This window comes from Anser cygnoides, chromosome 1 (genome assembly GCF_040182565.1).
Source record: "Anser cygnoides isolate HZ-2024a breed goose chromosome 1, Taihu_goose_T2T_genome, whole genome shotgun sequence".
Taxonomy (NCBI): Eukaryota; Metazoa; Chordata; class Aves; order Anseriformes; family Anatidae; genus Anser; species Anser cygnoides.
In genome coordinates, this window is record NC_089873.1 from 155,469,234 (window position 1) to 155,496,128 (window position 26,895).

The 26,895-nt window shown below is 38.6% G+C and overlaps 1 protein-coding gene across 1 annotated transcript; it reads right to left on the reverse strand.

Annotated features, from left to right (window-relative positions):
- TM9SF2 (transmembrane 9 superfamily member 2) lies at positions 1 to 26,324 on the reverse strand. The gene is made up of 17 exons (XM_066986372.1): positions 26,125 to 26,324; positions 22,770 to 22,837; positions 21,568 to 21,661; positions 20,802 to 20,929; positions 15,965 to 16,094; positions 14,345 to 14,469; positions 13,329 to 13,440; positions 12,669 to 12,748; positions 12,466 to 12,574; positions 12,204 to 12,336; positions 11,843 to 11,962; positions 9,651 to 9,708; positions 8,847 to 9,006; positions 7,209 to 7,360; positions 6,054 to 6,165; positions 5,290 to 5,461; positions 1 to 679 (listed from the first exon to the last, which is right to left on the reverse strand). The coding sequence occupies exons 1-17, from the start codon at positions 26,260 to 26,262 to the stop codon at positions 612 to 614; spliced, it is 1,959 nt and encodes a 652-aa protein (XP_066842473.1). The 5' UTR covers positions 26,263 to 26,324; the 3' UTR covers positions 1 to 611.
- Positions 26,325 to 26,895: the final 571 nt, after the last annotated feature.

Genomic DNA, 26,895 nt, shown 5'->3' on the forward strand with positions numbered 1-26,895 from the left:
GACATTTTTACAATATTTATTAGATTATGAATTTATAAATTCAAGGACTCAGAGGCACGTAGTTTAAAAGGCCAAGAACACTGAAACTAATGAAGTCACAGAAATCAGAATATTTATGGACATAATACCAGTAAAAAATAAAAATCACATCCAAACTAAAAGCAACACTTCTTAAGAGTCATCCTTCAAAGTTAGCATAATAAAAAGTTCTCATTTCCCTCAAAGAAAAATAATTCATCCCACCTACCAAGCTAGAAAATCCTATTTACAGTCGTACTTTAATCAGAAGTATCATTAAGTTGTGTAATACAGCCACTTCTATTCTGCCATTAGAATTTAACATTTCTTTTGAAGTATAGTTGTATTTACAAATGCATAAATATTGTAACTCTGATCTTCATTAAGATCTGAATGAAAACAGGTTGTTAAGTCACAATACAAACGTGTTAGTGGAAAAAAGTGTTTGGGGTAGCTGCATATTCAGTATCATTCTCAAAAGAATAGGAAGCCAATACTTCTGATAAAGCTCAAGTTCATCGACTAGACCAGGTCTTTAAGTTACGTTAATGAAGATTAAACCTCTTCTGTGTTAATTCTTTACATTGGTTTCTTCAGTCAACTTTCACCACACTGTAGATTTTGGTTACAAACCAAAAGCATGCAAAGAATCCAATTGTCCCTAGAAAAAAAAAAACATACATTTTAGGAAACCTTACACAACAGATGAATTTTTATCTATAGTTTATGAATCAGGACTTATATGCAATCTACTATCTGTAGTCTTCAGTACCATCTATCAAATAAAGTGATAGACAGAACCTGGTCTTCATAGGCATCAACTACTATAATAAAGTATTTAATTTTCACAATCAGAAATGTATAATCTGAAAGACTCATTTTAGGTTGTGTCATTTCTCTTTCTACATATTTGTTCTTTGCTGTTCTCATTATTCCCCAGTCCAACCCCTGCATATTGCTCCATTTCACCCTTCTTCAGTGACTAACCACGAACACTTTACCTGATCTGCTCAGCTGGTTGGAATATTGTTGTAAATTTAACAAACCAACTAGACTGACAGCATCAAAAGAAGTTCACGTATCTTAGGTGTATTTTAAGGTCTTGGAGAATTAGAGCACCACATTTATTTCTGCATAAATCAAGTTAATAAAAAATTAAAAACATGGAGCAGTTCCTAGGCAACTTGTATGTTCTATTGAAAACATGTTACATACCTTAAAAACAAACACTTTCTGAAATACATTTTCACTGCCTAATGCATAAGCAAACCTGAACTGAAATTTACGGACAAAGACTGTTTCCCTGATAATTTTAGCTGAAGGAGAACTCGTTCTGAAGTTCCAACAGATAGAAGCTTTTAACAAAAATATTTTTTTGAACGCAAAATAGGTAATGCTGTTGGACTTCATTAATCTAACTGTATTGCTTCAAAATGCAGCCTCAGTCAGAATGATACTGAACTTAAAAGCAGCTCAGAACAGCTGTTACAGGAACCTTCACTTCCCACAAAAACTAGGACAGGAAAAAAGCACTGAGGATTATCTGATTTTTGCCTGACTACCTTTTATAATGTCATCTTCCAAAAAATCACCTGTATTTAATATTTGCTAAGAGGCACAACAGAAGTTGTGTACTAACTTATTCAGCATACAAGCTTGTAAGGAACCATGAATGATATCACAGTGATTTTTTTTTTCTTTCACGCTTGCTAAACTACTGATGTTTAACTGACTCATTTACTATGATACGTAGTTGTGGTCCCAGCTGTGAATCAAAGATTTGTCATGTAGCTCCCGGTATTTTGCCTGCTGAGTCTGATCAATGACCTGGAATGCAGTATGGAAGCAAGTGCCTGAAGCATGTGTTACACTGACATAGCAGCAGGGCACCATCAAAACCCTTCCTGATACTGACAATTTTTAACAGATGAGTAAGCAGCAGCAGAATAGATTTGATACAACAATTACGATTTTCTCTTTTTAGCTTCTTTATCATCCTGACACAGGAAGTCAGTTGCCTTTAGGAGCAGTTTTTGCTAAATTGTTAGTACGGTTTTTCATATAATAATCTGGAGAAGAACTGCCTACCCCTTTAACCTGCCTCTAACTTTTGCTATGAAACCTTATCTCAAAGCATTTCAATGAATCTCAGAGAACTGAAAATATTCACCTTTGAATGCAATTAGCATGCCAAGCTAAATGGACAAAAATATTTTTGGATGTTAAGAAATAGGGCTGTTCTCTCGAATTATGGGGTAATTTGCTCTTAATCTCATGGGAGGTCAATAAAAAAAAATCATTAAGCATATAATGCTTCAAAGTTCTAACCCTATGGTTAACTTTGCATGTTCTCCCCCAGTTTCAATACAAAAATTGAAAATTTCTAAGAGCTTAAACATACAAAATACAGAAGTTTAGCTTGAGTTAGACATCATGACTTGCATCTCCACTGTCCCAATTACATACAAATTGCTACTACAGGAATCATCTGAAGAGGTTGGAGAGCAAACCACCTCTTCTTTGCATCTTTGTGAGCCTATCCCAAAAAGGATTCCCCAAATTGACTGGCAGGCACTGCACAGCCCATCGTTAAGAGTCAATTGAAAGTGAATGTGTGAGCAAAGGAAGAGGGAGCACACCGGACACATCTTAAAGCCTCTAGAAGATGTCGTGCAACATGACTGGCTTGACAGAACAAGTGCAGTGAAACATGGAAATTACACATGTGAGGTGCAGAAAGGCAGCTAAACCTAAAGCAGGTCTCAGCACAGAAAATTCACTGTACAGTCCCCTCTACCTTGTATGCGCACACTCCACAATTAGTGCATGCATCCGAAGTAGAACAGACTGAACAAAGCATGCAGGGTAAATGCAATTCTGGTTTTAACCCAAGCTGTTCACTATTATGGCAGACATACCAAGTATCTGCTAGGAAAGCTAGTGAAACTGAATTAACTGATCTTACCCTTACACAAAGCCTGCTTATTTTTTCACGTTGCTTTGCCTTTGCATCACATTTAAAATTATCTACATAGAATCATAAAATCATTTAAGTTAGAAAAAACCTTCCAGATCGTCAGGTTCAACCATCAACCTGACCTGCTTAGTCCCAGCACTGAGCCACATCCCTTGGTGTCACATTTGCACGTCTCTTAAATATGTCCAGGGATGGGGACTCTACCAAATCCCTGGGCAGCCACTTCCAAAGCTTGATGACCCTCTCTGTGAAGAAATTCTTCCTGATATCCAATCTAATCCTCCCCTGGTGCAACTCGAGACCATTTCCTCGCATCCTATCACTTCTGTCCGATCACTTTATCATCCTTTTCACCTAAGATGACAGACCAACGCCCTCCTCACTGCAACCTCCTTTCAGGTAGTTGTAGAGTAATAAGGTTTCCACTCAGCCTCCTCTTTTCCAGACTAAATCACCCCAATTCCCTCAGCCACTCCTCACAGGTCTTGCTTTCCAGTCCCTTCACCAGCCTCACTGCTCTTCTCTGCACATGCTCAAGCAACTCCACGTCCTTCTTGTTGCATCCTTCTTGGAGCGAGGGACCCAAAACTGAGCACAATAGTTGAGGTGCAGCCTCACCAGTACTGCATACAAGGGGCAATCATTTCTCTAGTCCTGCTGGCCATTCCATTTCTGATGCGGGCCAGGAGCATCAGCATACAGCAGTACACATTTATTCCTAATTGAACAACCATACATTCTTAAATTCTAAACATTGATATGACTTCTAGAAAACCCAGATCAGAAATAAAGGTTAAGAGAAAGTCAGAGCAAGAAATCAGAGTGAGAAAGGAAGGCGGAATCTCTGATCTAGGTATTCAAAACAGCTGACTAATCAACACACAAAATAAATAAAAATAGAGATGATGTGCAGTTTGCAAAACTTATGCAAGCAAGGCCAAAATATGTTAGTGTAGCTTTTTAAAAGATGCATGGATGTAAAACCACATTTGCAACACAGCTGTTCAGAAGGGTTTCATAATGTTGCATTCCCTACTTTTTAACAAGCAATAACCCAACAAACATGTAGTTTGTTCCTTTTCATCATCTGCGTTCGGCTGTGGACCAGAAACTGCTTTCATATTTCCTAAGTTGAAGTAGCGAGGTCTTTGAAATTAGTATTTGGTTACTCTTAAAATAAGCATAATTCACCAGTGTCAGTTCTCTTTTCCTATTGGACTTCTTTTTCCTTCTCCTCTGCGCTATGTGGAACATTCTACTTACAATTATAGTGAGATCTGTATTAAAAGCTCTGATTGAAAGCCATTTGTGTTCCAGGAGGCCTCAAAACACAGCCTTTATAGCTGTATATATAAATCCAAATCAAAGCCTTTGGAATCATTAGAGTTCTTCATAAATGTGGAGCCTGAATCATTTAAAGCATAGCTCAGTTCAAAAATCTCAAAAATATTGTTCTGTAGGGTATGCTGGAACAGAATTTAGTATTTTAAAATACTTTTAGGAATTGGCAAGTGCTACCTTTTTGCATGACCTTGGAAGGAGACTTCTTGCATCCTCCAACCCCAAACAAGGGATAAGCCTATCTGACTGAAGATTCCCTTTTAGTACTGAAGATGACAAAGGGAAGGTTTTGTCACCTCAGCTGACATACTGAAGAGGAAATTGAAGCGCAATACTTAAGACAGGTGCTTTCCCAGAAACTCACAGTAAAGATGACAAGGTTCTAATAAAACTGTATCAAAAAATGGTTAAGATCTCCTTCCACTTCTTAAATGCACTTAATGCACTTCTTAAATGCAACAGGGGAAACAAGGTAAAAAGTTGCAGAAGAGAGTAAATAGGAAAAAAAAAAGTATTGTCAATCTTTATTCCTCTTTCTTCCTTCCTCCTACTCCACAAAAGCTGCATTTTTTGCTTAAGTGCCACTGCAGCTTCAGACGATGTGCTTGAAGTGCATCTTCAAAAACAATTAATTTAAAAAATATCAAAGTTTAAACACACAACTAACATACGAATGAAAACTGGAGAAATATTTATCAAGTTTAAAGCTTTTATATTTCAAAATCTAAATGTAGGCCACACCTCAACTTAGCAGTCCAGTTTTGCCTCAACCTTATTTCATCTTTCATTAGAATTTGTGATGACAGAGTTGGAGAATGAAACAAAACTAGCTTGGCAAAAATCAAAGACTATATATAAATTTGATTCTGTATCAAGATAAGTTTTGCCAAGGCTTCTCCTACACAAAGCTAAAGGCAGAGTCAACATTTAAAATCAAGGTTCAATATACTTACCTGTGAAAAGGAAGAAGATCAAAACCATAATCATGGTATAACCAAAATACAAAATGGTGCTAGCTGTTCCTGTGATTTGCAGTTTTGAGAAAAAATAATGTATTGCATATATTAGGAAATAAACTGCAGTGAAACCACTCGTGAGAAATGAACGCCACTGCCAGTGATAGTCCTAGAAGTGGTGGGGAGAAAAAAAAGTGAGTAATATTTCATATGCCTGTAGTACATTGACTCTGTTACTAAATGCAAAGCTAGAAGTGAACTGTTTTCTATTATTACTTTATCCCAAAGCGAGCAGTTTTTAATCTACAGAAAATGCTATATATAAAATCAACACTGCTCTAACTACATCATTCACAACTAGAGATAAGAAACATAAACATCAGTATCAACTAGGTAGAAAACACCCAAATAAGCCCAATCTACCACTGTGAGCCAGGAATTTTTTTCCCCCCTTCCGGTTGGGCGCATGCAAAAACACTTTGACTGAGGAGAGTTAATGGATGGATCGATCTTCAGAATACAGGAAGTTAAGACTGACGATATATCTGACTTAATGGTACTCAGTGCAGGGTTCTATTTATTTATTTACAAGCTTCGCTAAAAATAGCTTGCTTCACTTTCTAAAGTCATGGTTGAAAGACATTTAGTAACCGTATTTATGCTGATTTCTGTAATACTTATTTCCAAATTACAGAAGCCTTAAACTTTTTGAAGCATCCTTAAAGCAGTATTAAGTATGAGTACTGATGAATACTTCTTACCTCTGCACATAGATGGAAGTAGCAGAGCAGTATTGTGGCCTCAGAACATGTAATAACCAAAATAATGAATACCAGAAACAGGAAGCCAAACATGTAATACATCTGGTGAGACCTATAAAAGAGTTTCCAAACAACAAAAATTTGTGATCAACTCCGTGCTAATATTATTTCTTCCTATGCAGTAGTATCATCTTCATCTCACGTGTTCCCTTTCTTATCGAGGTACTTAGTTGTGCGGGCCTACAATTGACTGATTTGTTTTCTAACTGAAGAACAAGAGCCACCAGCTCAGTCTGAAAACAGTGAGAAAACAAGCCCAAAGCGTCCTCCTGGTGTTTGGGATTTTAGGGAAAGAACTGACTGGACATAATGAGTTCCAGTGAAGTCAGCTTGACCTCTTCAGCTGACTCCAACAGAACTTGGATTTCACCTCACATTTCAATCAAAGGGGCAGAGCTGCAAAATAACGAGATGTCAAATGCTTTAGCTGTGTATGCTGAGTAGAGGCACCTATTCAAGGTTCAGAAACAGTTTAAAGATATCCAATAACTAAATTGCGCCAGAAGGAAGACAAACTCCTCACAGTAGATTAGTTTTTCAGTGTGCTATAAGCTCACTGCAAAATTCACTTACCCTGGACTAGTTCTTGGTGCTTTATTTTTAATATTTAATAAATTTACTCACTGATGCCTTTGAAACAACAAATTTTGTGAAATCTTTGTTTTTTTTCTCCCAGGAATAATAATGCTTTCTAGCCCAACAACAATAAAAAAAACACCCAACACCCTCAAGTCAATTTTAATATGCTTACTCCTCTCGAGTTATACACCATATGTCAGCTTCAGAGCCACTTCCACATCAAGCCAGAGGAAAAGCGTGAGAAACCTAGCTATCTGAATATCGTCGGTCAGCTGTAAGCTGCTAAGCATATCACAGCCCCTTCTCTACACCCCTCGACAAACAACACAGGCACTGAACTTCTTCTAAACCACAAAACGCTGAAAATATTTTAACATTTAATTTTTATTGAAACAGTATTCCGGTAAGTCTGTATGCCTTAAAATCAGTCAACACCTCTTGAAGAAAATAAGCTTTCACAGAGAAATCACCACCTTTGATGACTGAGAAGGTTCACGTAGGTTGTAGCTAACTTACCAAATACTGTTCAGAATGAAGAACAACTGTATAAAGATACACCCAAAAGGCAGAATCCCTCCCATGATAATTCCAGGTAATGGTTTTGTATAGAATGATTGCTCAGGAATCTGACGAGGAATTTGATTCGTGCGAACGGGGTGTTCAATAGCCTTCAAATGAAAATAAGAGATTGCTGAATAAATAACAAGTCAAACTACAGCACCACCTTTTTGCTTTCTTTTGAAATGAGTGCTGGCGGAAGTCTTTTTATTTTGAGTATGCACAGGCCCACCTACCACTATGTTTGCATTTTCTACCAGTCTAGCAAACAACATTTGCAAGGCAAAACAGCTAGAAGAGTTCTTACTGAGAACATTGCAACAGATGTTTTGGGCTTCCCTTTTTATGACTGTCTGTGACCTGTGACATAGCTGGAGCTCATTTCTCACTTTTCAACTTGGGAGTGGTGGCAGTGCAGACTTCTGGTTTCCCCTAAAAATCTCTGTAAGATGGTTTTCAGGATTTACTCCAAGAAACACATTAGGGTAAACTTACAAGGTGACAGAATTCAATCTGGCAATTAAGTCCTAATTTAAGCTACTTGCATAAGTCAACATGGCAGGAAAAAAAAACCTGAAGGCAGACAGATGCATACTTTGCTATCTTTCCATTTTCTTAAAGATTACCATCAAAAGCATCAACAATTTTAGCTCAGTACTTGCTTTCTTGCTTTTATTTTAACAGACTTGTGACACATTTCACATTGCCTTACAGCTCATCAAATCCTCCTTTGTTCAAGGAACTGTCTCTGTACAATGCAGTTGTTTTTCTCTGGAATTTTAACCTGGTTATCAGGGGAAAAACAACACTGACTGTGGTTAAGAAAAATGGGCTAAGTACAACTGACTTAAAAAGCCTCCTAGCATACTTAAATATTCTCTGAAGGCATTGCATGAGAACTACAGAGAGATGGAACTCTGGCTTCCTGTATAGGAAAAAAAACCACAGACATGGCTGAACTTAAAAGACCTATACGTTTGTGTGGCACAGCAAGCCACCTTTTAAGCAAAAAGGGAACCACCCATTTTAACATTTAAGGTTTGGTCACCCATGTCACGAAGAACCCTCATCTAAGTAAAAAAAAAATTGTTCAGTTTAGGAGGAAATCTAAATTAATTCAGTTAGTGTCTGCCAAGAAGTGATAATCATTTACAGAACACTTAGATGAACAGGATTTCACAAGTCTAGCAACTTGATCAGAAAATATCCTTCTGAAGTCTCGGCGTAGACAGGGGACAGGAACAAAAAAAACACAGGGGTAAAAACCAAAACCACACAAGTTGCTTTTCTTTATGCTTGGCTGGTCAACAAAATTTTCTGGTAATGAAAGAAATACTAATTAAAATAAAGAATGCCCAGATTATTGTTTTATCTGGAGCAGCTGTTCATGATCAATTACAATGATAACTCTAATCACTGCAGAGAAACACTCACCAGCTGAATATCAAAGTCTTGGAATAAGATCAAGTACGTAACACAGTTCTAAAGCAACAGACCAGAACTGGAGCTAACAATACCAACTAGCTTAGGTTCTACCTTAGTTATAGAACTTACAGTGATTTTTTTATATATATGTATATCAAGAAAAACACTTACATTTTTCTTAAAGCCAAAATAGGCACCAATAAACGTCAATGGTACAGATATGCAAAACCAGAGTGCCAAAATAGCAACCAGAGTACCAAACGGAATAGCTGCTGAAGAGCCTTCTCCCCAGAGAATGAGGTTCATGATAAAAAAATCTGCAAATACAATTCTGAAAAATACATAACACACTTAAGGCACAGAAATACTCGTTATTTAAAGGCATTAACAAAACAATAGCACCGTATTACGATTTTAGTGTAAATCTGTTAAAATCAGTAGACAAAAAAAAACAAAATGAAGAGGTCAAGCTAGCAATTCTTTCATAATTTAGAGGGACTGAACTCCAGCAGGAGCTGACATTCCAACTAAGCAGTTTCAAATATATGCTTGTCTTAACTACACTTCAGGGTAAGACTGCTTGCTGTGATTAAGTAGAAAGACTTAACGCAGTGGTTATACAGTATATGACACCATATGAGACCAACTACAGTGTGGTCAGAAAGATAACCTACAGAGTGAAAGATAACAATGAAAAAGTATGCCTGCCTAAAACTTAGTAGTATTACACTGCTCTTTTTTAAAATCAACCTTTTCACATGGTGAGAGTAAATAAAAAGCTTACACTGAAAAAAATTAAGTATGATACGTCATTAACATAGTCATCCTTGTCAAATGTGCCTTGATATTGTTATACCTTCTGGAACAAAGGGACAACATAATAAGATTTGCTTATACAGCTGAAGCTTGAAAATTATCTATACATGTCAGAGAAGCAATTTAATTCTTTTAATCGTGGTTATATTCTCAACTTACCCAGGACAAAGGAATGATGTCAGCAGGACATTTGTTTTCCATTTCTCACCTCCAAATGCTATATTAAAACATTTGACATTAATCAAAACATGCATTAAGCTCACAACTATTAATTTTCCAGTCCATTTAGATGTTATTTAGCTTACAAGTACTCAAATAATGTGCTATCATGCTCAAATTTCAAATACTAAACTAAATCTTTACTAATAATAAAACTAAATTCCCGCATCTTACATTTTAATCACAGAGCTTCAAAGCAAAGAAAACACTCAGACCAACGACAGGAGAAGGATTCAAGTAAATAAACCGGGCCTCTGAGCACTTTATCATAAAAGGAAGAAACAGATTTGCAGTACATTTAAGTCTTAAAAAAACATTCAAAGTTCTTAATCATTTCAGGCTTAAGTTTTCTAGCATTTGACTGCAGGTTTTATTAGAAAAAAGTGAAAAGCAAGCTTAACTATTTTCTTGAAATAATTCTCATCCAAGAATCTTAGGAGAAAGTTAGGACTAATGCTTACAGGAAGCAACGATGTTCTCTTAAGTCTTAACAGCATTATGGTGATACCAAAAGACCAAGGACAGCTTTATTAAAAATCCTTATGAGCTTGTAGTACACTGATAAAAATTCTAGTCAGAGTACTTTAAAATGAAAATAACCCACTGGAATTCAGGGAAGCTGACAATTTCATCTGAGCAATGCCACAATGACATGCTTTTTTATTTCGGGAATCAGAAATGATTACGGCTAGAATGATTTTAATTAAGTTTCTATTCCTTCCTAAAATCTTGGTAGAACACAGCACTGGTAATTAATATTAACCAGTTATTTTCAACTCAGGCTCCACTTTATAACTGCAATGTTGAAAAAAGGTTTAAAACCATATATGTATTCCAGCTGCATTTTTGCTTTACATGTCTTTCAGCACTTTATTTGCATACTGTAAGGAAAAACATTTGTGTTGGCATTGCTCTATACGGGGCCATAGAGCATGGCCCTCTGTACAGGCCACCATTTGTTGTAACAAGAGCATGTCTGGAGTAGTCATTTAATATCTTACTAGTTAAACTAAATGTCAAGTATCAACTAACGTCACAATAAATATAATAGGAGATATAGCTATTGTTAACAACATCCTCACAAAGAAACAGGACTCAGTTCACCATTAACAAACTTCAAAATACAAAATACCCAGCATGATATACAGAATACTACTACTTTCAACAATGATTTTGGTTCTAACGTCTCCTTCCATTTAAGTCTAATCAGCTTGAAGAGAAGTTCACCACTACTTCACTATCTTTGTTGAAAAAATTCCCTACAAAATGAAAACCCTCTTTCCCCAGTGGTTGTTCGCATATGAGAATTGTAAAAGCACCAGAAGAAAGTAAAGAACTCCAATGCCTGTTGCCAGATTCAAATTGATATAAATTCTCTCTAGCACTGTATGTTCAGTACTAAAATAGTCCAAAAGTTCCAGCTTGCTCAGTCATGAACAGTCTTGTACTTTAAGTAAGGTAACTAAGACAAGATACAGAATGGCATGTAAACCCTAAAATAAACCAGAGGGTACAGGAACAAACTATTTAAGGTTAGTGGGCAGGCCTTGAAATGATGGCTAGCTGAAATGAGTTGAGGAAAACAGTATCAACCAACTACTGGCAGGTGCCCAAACACCACTGGGTTGCCATAGCTACAGAATATCTAATAATTCATTCCCACCTCCAGACCGATAAGCACCATTCTCCCAGAAATGGCACTAACAAAAAAGAGGTGGCAAAAAATTTAAGGCATGCAAGAACAGAGGTTCACCATTTGGAAAAAAAAAGTGTTACCAAACAACATTGACAGCTACAGCTAAAAGGAAGTTAAGGGTCCCCATTCCTCCATCCATAGGAAAACATAACTACTAAACTATCAGCAGTAATTAGTATTAGTAAAACTGAATTTGTTCCTAATTCCATAAATACATAGCAGCAAGAGCAATCCAAGGCCTCCAGGCATGATACATCAGAACTGCTTTAACTACGTCAATATTCTATATGTATTTTCTGTTACGGTAAGTATATTTCTCCATCTTCCCTGAGGTAAATTACAAACCATAACATAAAACAAACAAAAGAATCGGTTCTATGATGATAATTTACTTTAATGAACTTCAGCTCTGTCATTTTAAATAACTTTTACTTACATTTGTAGAATCTGGCAGCAACATAACCTGCTGGAGTTCCAAGCAGCACCCACAAAACTACAGCACAGGTCATAAGAGCTCCCCGGTTAGCAGGTGACAAAAATCCCAGGCAAGCAAAAACTACAAAGCAGAGACGCACAATTTCAGAAATTAATTACACGTTTGACTTAAAGCCAGTACAACACTCAGTGTACATGGACTTTAAGATAAAAAGTTGTACATCCGCTATCAGCTCAGCCGTTTTTAATCTTTGACTTTTAAGAGATTTCTAGACAAAACCATACTGTTATTTTAATAGTACCATGCAACCAGCAGTGAAAAGCTCTCTACTAAGCTAATTCCCCACAACTTGATTACTTACACAGCGTAACAAAAGTCATTATTAAGATCTGTGTGCCAGAGCCAAGAAAAACAGACAACAGCATTCCTTTTCTTGGGGGCCTGAAAATATCACCATGAACCAGCTTCCAGCCAAATTCTTCCTGAGCATCCTCCTGTTAGGGAAACACACCTATTTTAAGATGCTAGATTGCTTCAAAATAGCGAAGATTGTCACAAAAATACTTTCAGCTGAAAATAATACATAATCCAAATGCATTTTAGGATGCACGTTTCAGACTTACGGTAGAATCCATCTGATTGTATCTTGCAATGTCTTTATGCAGCGTCCTCAGCATAATCATAGCTACCATTCCAGACAGAAAAAGGACAATCACCAAGGAATTCATAATGCTGCATCGGTTGAAAAATGACAGTAAGTCATTACTCAAATTGCAAGGTAAAAACAGTTCATTACAGTACAACTGAAGATAGACTTCCTTCTCACCTAAACCACTGAATGTGAGTGTGAGGCATGGATTCCAAAATATAATCCCATCTTGATGCCCACCTTATATTTTTTTCTTCCTTAAAGAAAAAACACATCAGTTTCAGACCTAACCAGCGCCCAACTAAAATTTAAAGTTGATTATCATACAAAGCAATCTTAAATACCATGATTAATTTAAAAAAAAAAAAAAATGTTGCATTGATCAGAATACCTCAAAGACTGCGTTTCTTTATTTTCTTCCAGAGTAAACATGAAAAAAATAGTGCCAATCAACCTGAAAATTACTATTAAATAAACCATAAACACCAGTGTCAATGAATAAAGATGGCCAGCTGTTTTTCTGACAGGATGCTATTTCAGTATTTTACAACAAACAAGAGCAAAAGCACTTTCCAGTAAATTTTTTTTTCCAGACTATCTAGACAGACATGGAAAGAGTGATTCTTTTAAAAGCCACATATATCTTTTACAGGGTTTGTGGGGAAGTATGCAAAATATATGCTTAGGTCCCAAGACACTGCCAATATTCTAGTTCAAATAGTTTCTAAAATACAGGTTTACTATTCTGAAATCATTTTAGCTGTCCAGCTTTAAAACTGTTATTATTAATACAAGTTTATCTTAAGAGGCAACTACCACAAAAAATTTTCCACTCACTTGAAAAGAAACTGAGTATGTGTAAGCAATTTTGACTTCTCCATTAGCCTTATTACTTATATCCATAGGAACTCCTGAACAGTCAGGGTTGTCTGGATGAGTATGCTTGTAACTGCGGGAAGAAAAAAACACAGAAAGAATGCTCCTTCACTAACAACACTATTAAAGATATCCTTCATTCATCTTACACAAGTATCGGTTTCCTACACAACTTTTCTCTTACATATCATAATATACAATATATATCGTTGTTCTTAATGCCTCATAACTGTCAGTTCATAAGGAATGCGTCACAAGCGGAGAACTTTTTGACACCTGAACTTTTTAAACAAACATTCTCTTCTAAAAAGAGAACTATAGAATAATTCACTCTCTAAAACAGAATGCTATCAATTAAAGAAGTGTGAATACTGCCAAGAACCTCCACAACACAAAAAGTTACAACAGAATTACTAACTTCTGCCAAATAGGTATCAGGAAAAAAAAAGTACTTTCATCATGAAGCTGGACCAACAATGCAACAAGCTCAGTTATATCAAGATGACAAGAAATAATAAAAACAGACATCAGTTGTGGAAAGGCCACAGAGACACGAGAACAACTGACTAGTGTACTTGAGAAAACATCGCATTCAAATCCCAACTGCTGAAGACATCAAATGTCGCACTCTAATTACTCCTGCCTCAGGCACTGAAGGCTTATTCTGTCACAAGACAGAATGTTCTCCAGTAGGGAAGGGAGGGCTGCTTTACTCAACGCACACTGTTTCCAGCTTTCATTTTATCTTTTTCCATCCAAATAGGAAATTGTGCACAAAGATCTATGGAATTCAGAACAAGATGACATTAGACTGTCCTACATTAGACTCTCCTACATTAGACTCCATCAATCAACGGGAAAGCTAACCCACACGCCACATACCTGAAAACATTTCTGACTAGCAACACAACTCCAAAACAAAGCACGTATCTCAGGATGGACCACTGTTTGAGGACAACTTAGTTCTGAATACTAACCTTTTTGGTTCAAGTTTAGCAGCAACAAGTCTTGCTCCCAGAGCTTCATTTTCCACAACATGGTAATATATTTTTATGTCAACATGATTGAAGATATAAAAAGTATCTTTTTCATGAAATTCTGACTGGAATGATTAAAAAACATCAATAAGACATACAAAAGCTTTACACAGAAACTTACAAAAAGTAATTTTAGACTGCATTCAGATTTCTTGTCATGAAGTTCTTTATAAGATGAATGCACAATTCTAGGAAAACAGACAGAAAAATTAACGCTAAGAACTACATTTTAAGAGCAGAACTTCACTTTGGATGACTGAGGAATCGAGGATGTTACATTTTATTCAGCTGAAGTAGCAAACTGAATAGATAGCTATGCAGCAACTTTCATAACCAGAAGTGTTTCATAAACAAATAGCTATTTTAAAACAGCGTGTATTTTTCACAGATTAAACCAAACCTCTCAAGAAAGACAATGCAAATAATTGCTGTCTGTGACAGAACCGCTTCCACGTTTGAAAAATGTGCAAAGATGCACTGCAAGCAGCAGCCAAAAACTCTGAATAGACATTTCAGGTGATGGGACATATCAGTTTGAAAACTAGTCCATTAAACAAGTTATTAAACCAAAAGCTCTACGTCTACTGAAGTTCTCCAAGCACTTCTCCAAGGTTCTGTCCCTACCCCCCTTTCTACAAAAGGCCCTAACTATAAGGTTGCTTTTATAGATAGTGTTCTTCTACAGTCCTTCAATTACTCCTTCAGAGACTATTTTCCTTTTTACTAAAAAACAAATATTTAAACAAGGTGAAAAATATTGCCAGCTTACTTTTTAGATCATAATTGTGTTTCGAGAAATATATTTATAAAGAGTATTTGAAAACAATTCATTAAGCAGGAAAGGAAACAAAAATAGAAACTGACAGGAACCGTCATCTTTGGTAAGTTCCATGAAGTGGTAGGTAAAACCAAAAACCTGTTTCAGGTTCTCGGTCAACTCTCCATGGAAGAGGTCTGGGGAAATCTGAAGAGACCGTCTAGGTTTCCTAATGCATTCTTATTTCCATAATGCTTACAGTGCATTTATCTGAACCTCCACCAGTTAATCCAAAAGACCTGTCTCTCCCACGAGAGGCTTAATTCACTCACGATTCTTGTATTTTGCCTTCTTTTATTAGCCCATATGGTTTTAGGGAAAACAATCCTTCAAGAAGTATTAATTTCCATGCAGAGATACAAACATGTCTATGAAAACACTTCTATCCCACAAAAACATGAAGTCCAAGCCTTCAAATGTTTGCACTTCATAGCCAACAAAGGACAACACATTTTTCTCCTCCTACACCCTTCATATATACTAAGTGCCATGCACCTTCATCTCTTCCCTCTATCTTTTTGAGCCCTCCTGTATTACACAACAGAGGAAACAATTCCTAGACAAACCTGGATGAGAGTTACAAATTGCAGTATGTGCAGAGGTATCAAAGCACTTGCCTAGATTTAGGGAACAAGCGTTCTTTTAAGATAGTGAAGACTCACCACAGAAATATGATATAGAAGAAATGCAAGTTTTTAAATTAGCAAAGAGAGGATACTGAAAAAACAAACTCATAAACATACGTTAATAACACAGGCATCTTTTGGACGGCCATCTTCTGTAATATAACAGCCAATGGGAAAACCAGGATTGCAGAACCGCTGGCCATCTTCAACATCATAGCACCAGGTCACAGGCATGTTGTCCACAATCCTGTAAATTACACAATGACATTTCACAATCTTTTAACATACACAGTGTAATGCAAATAAAAACAAATTCATCTAACATTGCAATATTCATTATTGGAAGACTAACGATAAGAATAACATTTCTTCCAGATTTTAAGCCACGGAATCCAGAATCATACCACAGACTGCCACTCTAATTTCCAAATTAGATATAAGCATGTCACTGTTCAACCTTTTTTTTCTTTCAGAAAAGAATTTCTGCACAAGGTGGGTAGAAAATAGGTAGCTTACTCGAAAAACATTCCATTTACTGGATTAGATTCTCAAGCCCCCTTACATATATAGCCCAAAACATAAAGTTCTTACACTGAAGATACAAGAATTAACTGTTTTTTTTTTTTTTTTTTTTTGTTTTTTCCTGGAAAAATAGCCCATATCATATATTAAAGCAGCTAAAATGAACCAGATAATTTCAAGTTTCTTCAAGACAAAACACACAAAAATGTGCTCACACTATTAATTCTCCATCTTTATCGTTGCTCTTTAATTACAAAACATACCTTTATTTTGATTGTTTAAAGTTTTATTTTGCATTAAAATATAAGTTTTGGGGTTTTGTTACATGTGAATTTCTGACCACTGACTTCAATTGCTGTTCCCCGAGAGCATGTAATATTTAAACTAGATGGTTTACACAAGCAAAGAATTGTAAGCCACCACACCACTGCGTGGTGCAATGTTTATCTGCTGCATTTATTATCATCTCCTAAGATTTACATTATCTAGAAGTCCTGAGTCCAGTAGGTTTACAGTTCAGTTTCAATGGAAAATTTGTAGAACTCCAAACCTCTGTGAGGACTCACAGAAATTCACAGAATGGTTTAGGTTGGAAGGAGCCTTAAAGATTACCCAGTTCCAACCCTTCTGCCATGGGCAAGGACACCTCTCACCAGACCAGGTTGCTCAAGGAAGATCACATCCAACCTGGCCTTGAACACCTCCAGGGATGGGGCATCCACAACCTCTTCTTCCTAATGTCTAATCTAGATCTACTTTTTTTTTTTTTTTTTTTTTTTTTTTTTTTAAGTTTAAAGCCATTACCCCTTGTGCTATCACTTCAACTCTGCAATGAAGAGTCCCTCCCCAGCTTTCCTGTAGCCCCCTTTAGGTACTGGAAGGCCACAATAAGGTCACCTCCGTGTCTTCTCTTCTCTAGACTAAACAACCCCAGCTCTCTCAGCCTTTCCTCACAGGAGAGGTGCTCCAGCCCTCTAATCATCCTTGTGACTCTTCTCTGGACTTGTTCTAATAGGTCCATGCCCTTCTTATGTTGGTGGCCCCAGACCTGAATGCAATGCTCCTTATCCACTGAACATCAAATCAAATTCCAAACATCCATCCATCCAGACAAGGATGTTGCATGGGACCATTACACAATAAATTGTAAGACAGTAAGAAACAAATATAATCCAACATGCTACAAATAGTACAAATGTCAAAAAACAAAGATAATACTTTTAAACAGAGAAAGACACTCATCATGCTTACATCTCCCTTTGTAGAAAAAAAAGTAGTAAAAATGTGTTTGTTATGAAGTGTTTTAACCAGCTGAAAGATAAACCCAAAAAGAAAATCAGAGAAGATTTAAAATTCAACAGCTTCCCTTAGAGCATCGTTAATTGCTCCAAGATATGTTTTTACAGGTCTGTTACTAAAGGACACACATGAAGACATGGGAGAACAGCTTTTTGTGCATTGCTAAACCAAAAAAAAAGACATCCCACTGAAACTTAACACTACAAGTTTTTGTAAACTTTATCAAGCTGTTATTCTTTACAATTAAATATCTCACAATTACAACCACTAGGCTACTAATGTTAAATACCTGATAAAGCCTCACAGGTACTTCTTAATACCTAATAAACCACAGCATTATTACTTCAGACAACAACAAAGACCTACTTAAGGGACTACTTAGCATCAGGAAGTCTGCATCATCTCTACCGTTAGCCAACATACAGAAATAAGCAGCAATACTGACTCGTATTGACACAACGGAAGAAAGTTAAGAAAAGTCCTTCCAAAAACACAATTTGAAGGTTCTCAGATTCCAGTCTCTCGCAGAGCTGTAAACAGCAGCAGCAACAACCAAATCTGACTTCACCACGCTACTATGGGGCACAATAAAGATGCTGATTAGGAGCTATTCCAGGTGCAGATTCATTCCATTTGGTTCTTATTTGGACTCTTACTTCCCTAGTGTATGCCAGAGGTGGTTCTTGGTTTTGCTAGCACCTTCATTTCATAAATCAAAAACCAGGTAAAGCATTAACCTATTGCAAACAACTTTGGTTGGGATAAAGGTTTTCCCTTGCATCTTCTGCAAAGACGTCCTAAGCTGCCTTCAAGCTGCAGTGCTGGAACAAATTGATAATTTAAGAAGCAAATCATTTTTCACAGTTAATCTTCAAATTTAAAATGACGTGAAGAGATTATACACGAGGAGCAAATATGCTCTACAACAGTTCTTACACGTCTCTCAAGAACATCTGGTGATGAACATTGTCAGCCAAGATATCAATCGAGCTGTTGAGTCCAATTCAGCATGTCAGTTACTAATCTTATTAAGTGGCTGTTAAAACCTTAGAAGTACTTTGCACCATCTGTGTTCCCCAGGAATTTTATGACACATGGAAGCCCGGTAATAAAACCTCTACTAAATCCTCACTTGTGCTACCTTGCCAATCCCCGTACATCATAACCCTATACCACGCCCCTGGACTGTGCTACCATTCATCACAAAATCCAGCCACTTCCACTTCGCGGAGCTGTGGCTGAGGGTGGGGGGGGCGGGGGGGTACTATCATTACCGTAACAGACATAAACAGGGATTCTTCATGCCACTGGTTCTAAAGTTCCAGGGCAGAGACCTAGCACTTCCCCCCTTTATTTTTTGCTATTGAAAGAACCAAGAATCTAAGAACAGCGAGTACTCTAAATTTAAAGGGAAGTTTTCCCACTAAAAATGGAACTACATCTTGCTTGAATCAAAACAGCTAGTGTGTTTACATACACTTTTTAGCCTGTACCACTAAGTATATTTGTAAACCAATGTAATCAGAGGGGGAAGAAAACATTCTACAATAATTTTGTGTGATTAGCTTTCACAGTTCTGTAAAAAAAAAAAAAGTTTCAAAGAGTGAAAGGGTCACAGCCCTGGGAAATTTTTCGTTTACATGAATTTTCATTTATACGCTAAAACATACACAAACTTTAAAGGTTAAGCCTTAGGCCACATCAACATGTATCAGTGAAATTCAAAGTGATGCAAATATTATAAGCACATGCAATATTTAAAAGGAGTATAACCAAATGAAACATCTTTGAAGCTTCACTTATTTCAGCACTAGACATATACACTCCAAATCAATGCAGAAGTAGCTGCACCTTTCAGAGCTTTTATTTACTCCCTGGTTCACTCACGTAAACACACAGCTATTATCTGCAAACCACTCTCACCTAATCTATCAACTTCCAACTTCGATAATTTTCAAGAAGTTTCGAAAAAGATTTAATTCAGTGAGCCATCATCTATCCCTAAACATGCCACATCAGCTTCCAAAAACAGCAGGAAAAGCACTCACTGCCTAGCCACTATGGGGGCTGCATTAAATACAAAGAAACAGCGTGGAATTTGAGAAACATTTAACGATGGAGGCAACATTCACCATCTCACCTGCATTTTTACTAATACATGAAAACATTCTGGCTATAATGTCTGGGCAATATTAGTTATGTTCATGTACTACTTCTGAAGACATGACAAAGTAAACAACTCTGACAATTTAATGCTTAAGTTGCTCCTTCTACGCTGGTACCCAAAGGCTGCTATGAGCACAGAACACCACTATACAAATACAGATAGCATGGATGGATGTTCCTAACGTCAAGACAGAACCTGTAGATAGATAAGCGTTTCCCAGCTCTTGCATACCAGTGCAGAGCAGAGGTAAATCCCAACTGAAAACGAGCACCAGATTCATCATACACCACGAATGCCCTGCCCCACCCCCTAACGCCTATCAGAAAAGAACCTCAACATCCAAGCAAAAGACTCGCAGCATGTTCCAAGGTAACCCAGATGGTATAAAAACATTCGTTGCAGAGGGACTGAGGGAATAGAAAAGGACTAAAAGTTTGTGTTCCTCAATTTTATCAAATCATCATCATTGGCCACCATTCATTTGCACATCCTATAAGAAAAACACACTTTGCCTAAAAAAATTCCTCAGAACTGTTGATCCCATCTCCCAGACACAACACTCCAAGGAGAGTGCAAAGGCTCTTGAGGAGAACAGAGGCAACAAAGCAATAGAATGGAGGTGTCTCAAGAATTTTCTCAAACTCAGGCAGGATTAACTTCTACATTTACAGGTACAAAGAAACAGCAGTATTTTACAGTAAGCAGACAGGCAGCACAAAAATCACACGCTATATTTGGGAACAGATTTGCTTCCATGAGATAAGCACTCTTTCCTGGTGCTTGCTCTCTTCAAGCAAGAAAGAAATTAAGACAACAAACAAAACAACTTTTGCAAAAACAGCAGGGTAATGGATTTAGTGCAAATACCTACTGTTGAATCTGCATTAATATGCAAATACGAAGCGATAAACTAGATTAATTATCACCAACACAGCCTAACCACTTTATGAATCGATATCAACTTACCAATGATGTTGATAATTCAGTAGCATGCTTTTTTTCAAGAAGTCTAATTTCTGCTTATCTTCTGGCTTTTTGGTATCATATGTCTTTGTACAAACAGATTTACATGTCTCCTTCTTGTTGAATGTGAACTAAGAAAATGAAATACATGTCAGCAAACAAATTATTAAAACGGTTGTATAATTTCAGAATGTAACAAGTTTTCCCACATACATTTATAACTGTCTACACACTAATATAAATAAAAAACAAATTATCAAGACAACGTATATTAGCATTCCAGAGGAGGATTTCATATTGGCATGTACAAGATCAGAGGAGGGTTTTTACAGAAGTACACTGTTAGATCCCTGCACTAAGAGTACTTGTTATCAATTAAAATCTTTTTTTTTGCAACAGTTCAGCAGACAAATCATTTGACCTCACAGCAGCAACACTATCCCAGGCAGATTCAATGGAGAACTTTCCCTCTTACAACATGTGCTGGAGAAAGTGAGAGTTTCAGACAGGCTGGCTATCGCCATTGATGATTCTTCTGCTATACAGCTGCAAAACATTCAGACCTCCACAACATAGCAGGCCAAAGCTTCATGATGCGAGGTATAAAGCTACAATTAGGTTAAACTGACATACTTCATTATGTGGAATTTCAGATGTTGAAGTTCTTTGAGAACTTTGAGCCCTCGTGAAGAGGATCTTCAAGTTTCTAATCTCCTTTGGTTACATCAGAACATAAGTATTACTACAAGCCCCTTGGCAGAGAACAAACCCTGTAAGGAGACGGTTCTATCCTCTCTCCAAACAACACTTGACCAAGGTTTTCAGAGGGACGCTTCTTTCCTTCTGCTTGACAGAAATCAAACCTGAGTTAGAAAAAAAGATAGGAAATAAAGTGTTTGCAGATGCAAGTGTTAAACCCCATACAGTGCCCCCAAATCAACACGCTCATCAAAAGGAACTATATAGTTTTCCTTCCAGACAACGGTTTCTTACTTGAATATACAAAGCGTAAAAACCACAGGCCCCTTTGGGGCATGGGGGGTTGTTACAGGACAGGACAACAAAACAATCACATCTCTTCATCAGATATTTCAGAACTCTGTATAAACAGGGTAACACAAAAGTTTCTTTGAGTTACAGGTTTCCAATTTGTACAGGAATTTTAGCCAGGAATTAAGTCTTCACATAGAGTTTCATGACAGTCGTGAAAGAAAAGGACATAAGCCAGATTCTTGGGGGGGAAAAAAAAAAGTAGACAGCTGCTTTACAGTAAGTGCCATTAAATAAACAGGTCATTACACGTTCATTCATCAAACCTTTTGATAGCATGTCCTCCAAGTTTTTTTCCAATCTAATTGCAAATATACCACATTTGTGTTCATTAAATCACAGATATAACTAGTGCTTGATCTCTTCAATACTAACAATCAAAGTATTTTTCGAAGCAACAACTTTACACAGTTGTACCAGGCACTGACATGTTTTGTGCACTCCTATGATGTGTATCTATGTGTACCTAACACTCATTAAGACAACTGATGGGAAGTTCACACCTCGTTACCACTTCATTCGTTTGGCTATAAGCTCCTAAAGACAGCAGTAATACTTTGATCTATAAAGTGACAACTAATGCAGAAGAGTAAATATGGATGTAAATAAGTACGTAACATTAAGTTACTCTAAGGAGTGTTTTTCGACCTACATGAGAGCCTATGAATCCATGCACTACTTCTAGAGAACCTGCAAAGAAAACTGAGAAAAAGGAAGCAAAACAAACAAACAAAAAACACATTCATCCCCTTGTTGGAAATTCTAGGAAAGATAAACAAATGGACATTCCTCACTGGGAAACTACCATATCAAGACACTGATAACACTTTTCAAGTAAGTTTCACTTTTTCAAGATAAAATAAATTTATCTTACTGGAAGAACTGACACCTAAAATGGTCTAAAGAGCATGATATACTTACGCAGTATATTCATAGGGAAGGACAGACTCTACAGAGTCAAGCCTGTTCACAAACAGCTCGATTCCAGACTGCAAGAATCAAGATAACCAGTGGTTATATTTCAACAGTTCTGACATACTTACACGTGTTTATGCACAACGTGTAAAAGTAAGGTAAACAAAAGCCGCAAGCTGAACACGTAACATTTGTGCAACTGTACGTCTTGAAATGCAGTATCTTATACAATGAATAATATCTGCTGAGACCGTAAGTTAAACTATCTAAGCATCAAAAAACCAGACCATATGACAAAAACACTGTGAGGCTAACGTAAGAATTCAAATCACAAGATAGAAAGTTTATCACAGTTGCCAGAGTTTTAGTTTAACATAGTAAGCTCAAGCTGTATTAGTCATCATCATAACTTTTGTGTAATAAGTCTTAAAAGGGCATGGATAAAAGTATGGATGAGATCAGTACTTCTCCAATAAGCGGACTGGTGCACAATTTTCTTTATGTGGCAGCTGAAAACTCAACGAGGGGGATTCAAACAACGTATTCAAACTAATGCGTTATCTTAAGTTTAAATAGAAGCTCTTTCCAAAGAGAAAGCAAGGATATCCACATTTACCTTCTCATAAAAGTTTATCAATAACTCCAAGAAATTCTGAGCACGAACCTGAAATGCTGTGGTTTCAGACTACAGTTTGTCAGTCTGAAAGGGAGCAAGACCTCTCTCTTTCAACAGCAAGCCATCTATTTTCTCACCTGAATCAACAGGAGAGCCTTTCCTCCTTTTGAAAAGTCACTCGCATTTAGCCAGAACAAGAAATTCTGGAGAAATAACGTGGAATTGATTGCACGTCTCTGTAGCTCAGACGCTTCAGTCAGGTACACTGCACCTGTCCACGTGCAAGTCAGGATGCGGTTCCAGGAGAGGGAGGCAGCCGAGAGCTCTTATGTTGACTCACTAAGTAAACACATGTTACTGCTCCTCTTTTCCCTGCCCTAAGCCATGCCGACCTGCTGCTTACCCGTGGCTCATGCTCTCTTGTCATACCTCTGTAAGCTGCTGCAAGTCACTAACACTGCAGAAAACTAGCCTGGTAAAAAGTTGGATAGTCTCCTGGCACGTTAATAAGCTCACGTAAGGATTTAACAAGAAACACAGCTAGAACAACACAAACAAAAACACCACATTACGCTGAGAAAGACAGAAATGAAATTTCACTTGCAGCGGCAAGGAATTAGACTGCCTCTGCTGCTCACAGAACCGTGGCCTTAGATTACCTACTTGAAATTGCCAGAGAAAAATTACTTGAACGCTCCAATTTTCCATAAGAAGTTGCATTGGTTTTAAATGGCAAGGTTCTGGTAGCAGACAGGCTGCATCCTCTGCGAGCAGAGCCCAGCAGCTGCCCCATGTCAGATCAGAGCTGGCTCCAGACGGCTCCAAAGGGAGCCACCGCTGGCCAGGAGCAGGTGGATGTGGCCTGGAGGAGGCTGCGGCCCATGGAGAGCCCCCGCAGGAGCAGGCCCCGGGCCGGAGCTGCAGCCCGTGGAGAGGAGCCCACGCAGGAGCAGGGGGTCTGGGGGGAGCTGCCGCCCGTGGGGGACCCGTGCTGGAGCAGTTTGCTCCTGGGGGATGGACCCCGTGGTACGGAGCCATGTGGGAGCAGTTCTCGAAGAGCTGCTGCCTGCGGGCAGCCCCCGCAGGAGTTACTCATTAAGCCTGCACAGATCACCTTCCATTTCTGACAACATTCCAAGCAGAAATAGGAAAAAGCAGCCAAATTGAGTTTGGCCAAGCAGGTTAGTTGACAGCTTAGGGGAAGGTGGAAAAGTCACAAGTCTTGTCATCCTTGTGTTGCTAGCTAGCTGCCCCACTACCAGCACCACATCCCACCTCACCTAGAGAGAGCAGGGGATCCTTACAGAAGGTGACAGACAAATGGGACCATCTGCAAATCTGGTCTGGGGACCTAAATCCTCAAGTAAGGGAGAATTCCGTGTTATCACTGAAATGACAATCCTAAGAACTCAGCTGGAACATGGGAAAAAATAAAGCCACTCGAGGAAGCTTAATTTCACCCACTTACACGAATATTATAGCATAGCAATGATCTGATCGCTTATTATCTATTCCTCACCAGTCACTGGACTAAATGGAGAGAATTATATCTGAGGAACAGTTTAGACTTATCTGTATGCCTATGCCTCACTTAGTACATAAATTGGCTGGCACGAGGCAGAGGAATAACAAGAGGTGGCTTATCTCAGAAACAGGCTGTCACAATAACATGCCTGTTGAGGTTATCCTAAAACGTTCAGCTGGCCAACGGTGGTAGATTCACATCGACTGTCTCATTTCACATTTACAAAGTGATAAATTCTCAGGACATGGATTCAAATATTCTGCAGACAATGCATAAAAGAAAAAAAAAGTAAACATGTCTAAGAGAGACCATCGCATAGATGTCTCAGGCTGGATGAAAAAGGCAGCAGGCAGCATGTTTTATTTTACTTAAAAATCTTCTGACGTAATCCTAGCTTGAAACAGGAATAATTCAAGCACAGCGATGTTTCTGAGGGATGCTCTGAAGAGCAACAAACTGCAGCTGGGAAGTCTTAGCCTGTATTTAAAGAAAAGTTTCCCCAGGAAGGTAGTACAGCACTGTAACAAGTCATGCACAGAGATGGTGGATGTTCCATCCATGTAAGTTTTCAAGGTTTGCTAAACAAAAGCAGAGCTGATCTGGTCTAGTGCTGGCAACAGCCCTGCTTCAAGCATGAAGCTGGCTTATGGGACCTCCTGAGCTCACTTCCTAACTGTTTCTGGAATCCTATAAAAGAACATCCCCAGAGTGTTTCGATACTACCGCAGAAACAGCATGGAAGCAAGCGAGGAAACCCACGGTTACGCGTTTAGTAAGGATTTGGGTGGTCTGAATCGAACGACACAGTCGAGAAAGAAAGGGAAACTATAGCACGAAGGCCCTAGCAGCTGATAAAGTCAGAGGAAGGCATCTACCACAAGCACGTGATTTAAAGAGACTTTCATCCCGAGGAACTGGGGAACACTGTTCCATGTGCTACAGAAGCTGAGCGAGCAGAAAGCCCGTGGCCATTTCCAGCAGCAACAAGACAGCGTACGCCATAAGAGCCAGCGGTCTTGAACCTTCCTGAAGGAACGGCCAGGTGTAACTTCCATCAGGGCAGAGGAAACGTCTGAAGCAGGGGGGCAAAGAGGGTTTTCCGCACCGAGCCCCGTCCCCCAGCCCCCTCACTGCCACCTAACCGCGCGACGCCGGCGTGACAGGAGCTGTAACCCCCCCCCAGCCCCTCCCCGGTCCCACGCCGCCCCCCCCCCGCTCACCTTGCACTCCGCCGTCTCCCTGTCGGCCTCGCAGAAGTTGACGGGCGCCAGGCCCGGCAGGTAGAAGGCGACCGCGAGGGGCGGCGGCGGCACGGCGGCCGACAGCGCCAAGGCGACGAGGAGCGGCCGCAGGGCCATGGCGGGGCGGCGGCCGTTAGGGTGAGGGGGCGGGGGGGGGGGGGGGGGGGAGGCGGCCGTTAGGGGAGGGGGTGACGGTTGGGGGGGGGGGGGGGGCGCGCGAGGCGGGGCGCTTCCCGCGGCACCAACGGGCGGCGGCGGCGGCTCGAGCGTCGCCCCCCGCCCTCCGCGGCCGCCGGCTTCCGGCTTCCTCGCGCCCGCGACACGTCACCCCCACAGCGCCTCGCGGCTTCCGGGCGGCCGAGGCCCCGCCCGCCACCGTGGCCATGGCAACGCCAGGCCCGGGGCGGGGCTTCCGCCTGCCTTGGTCATGGGGGGGCGGCACGGGGTGCCTCTTAGCTCACTTCTGGTTTATTTCTTACTTTTTATCTATGTATTTACCTTATTTTATTTTACCTTATTTTATTTTACCTTATTTTATTTTATTTTTATTTTATTTTATTTTATTTTATTTTATTTTATTTTTTTATTATTTTTATTTTATTTTATTTTTATTTTATTTTTATTCTCATTTTTATTTCATTTTCACTTTTTACTTTTATTTTCTTTTTAATTCTTATTTTGTTTCTTGATTTTATCTTGATTTTATTTTGATTTAATTTTAATTTAATTTTTTATTTAATTATTTTTATT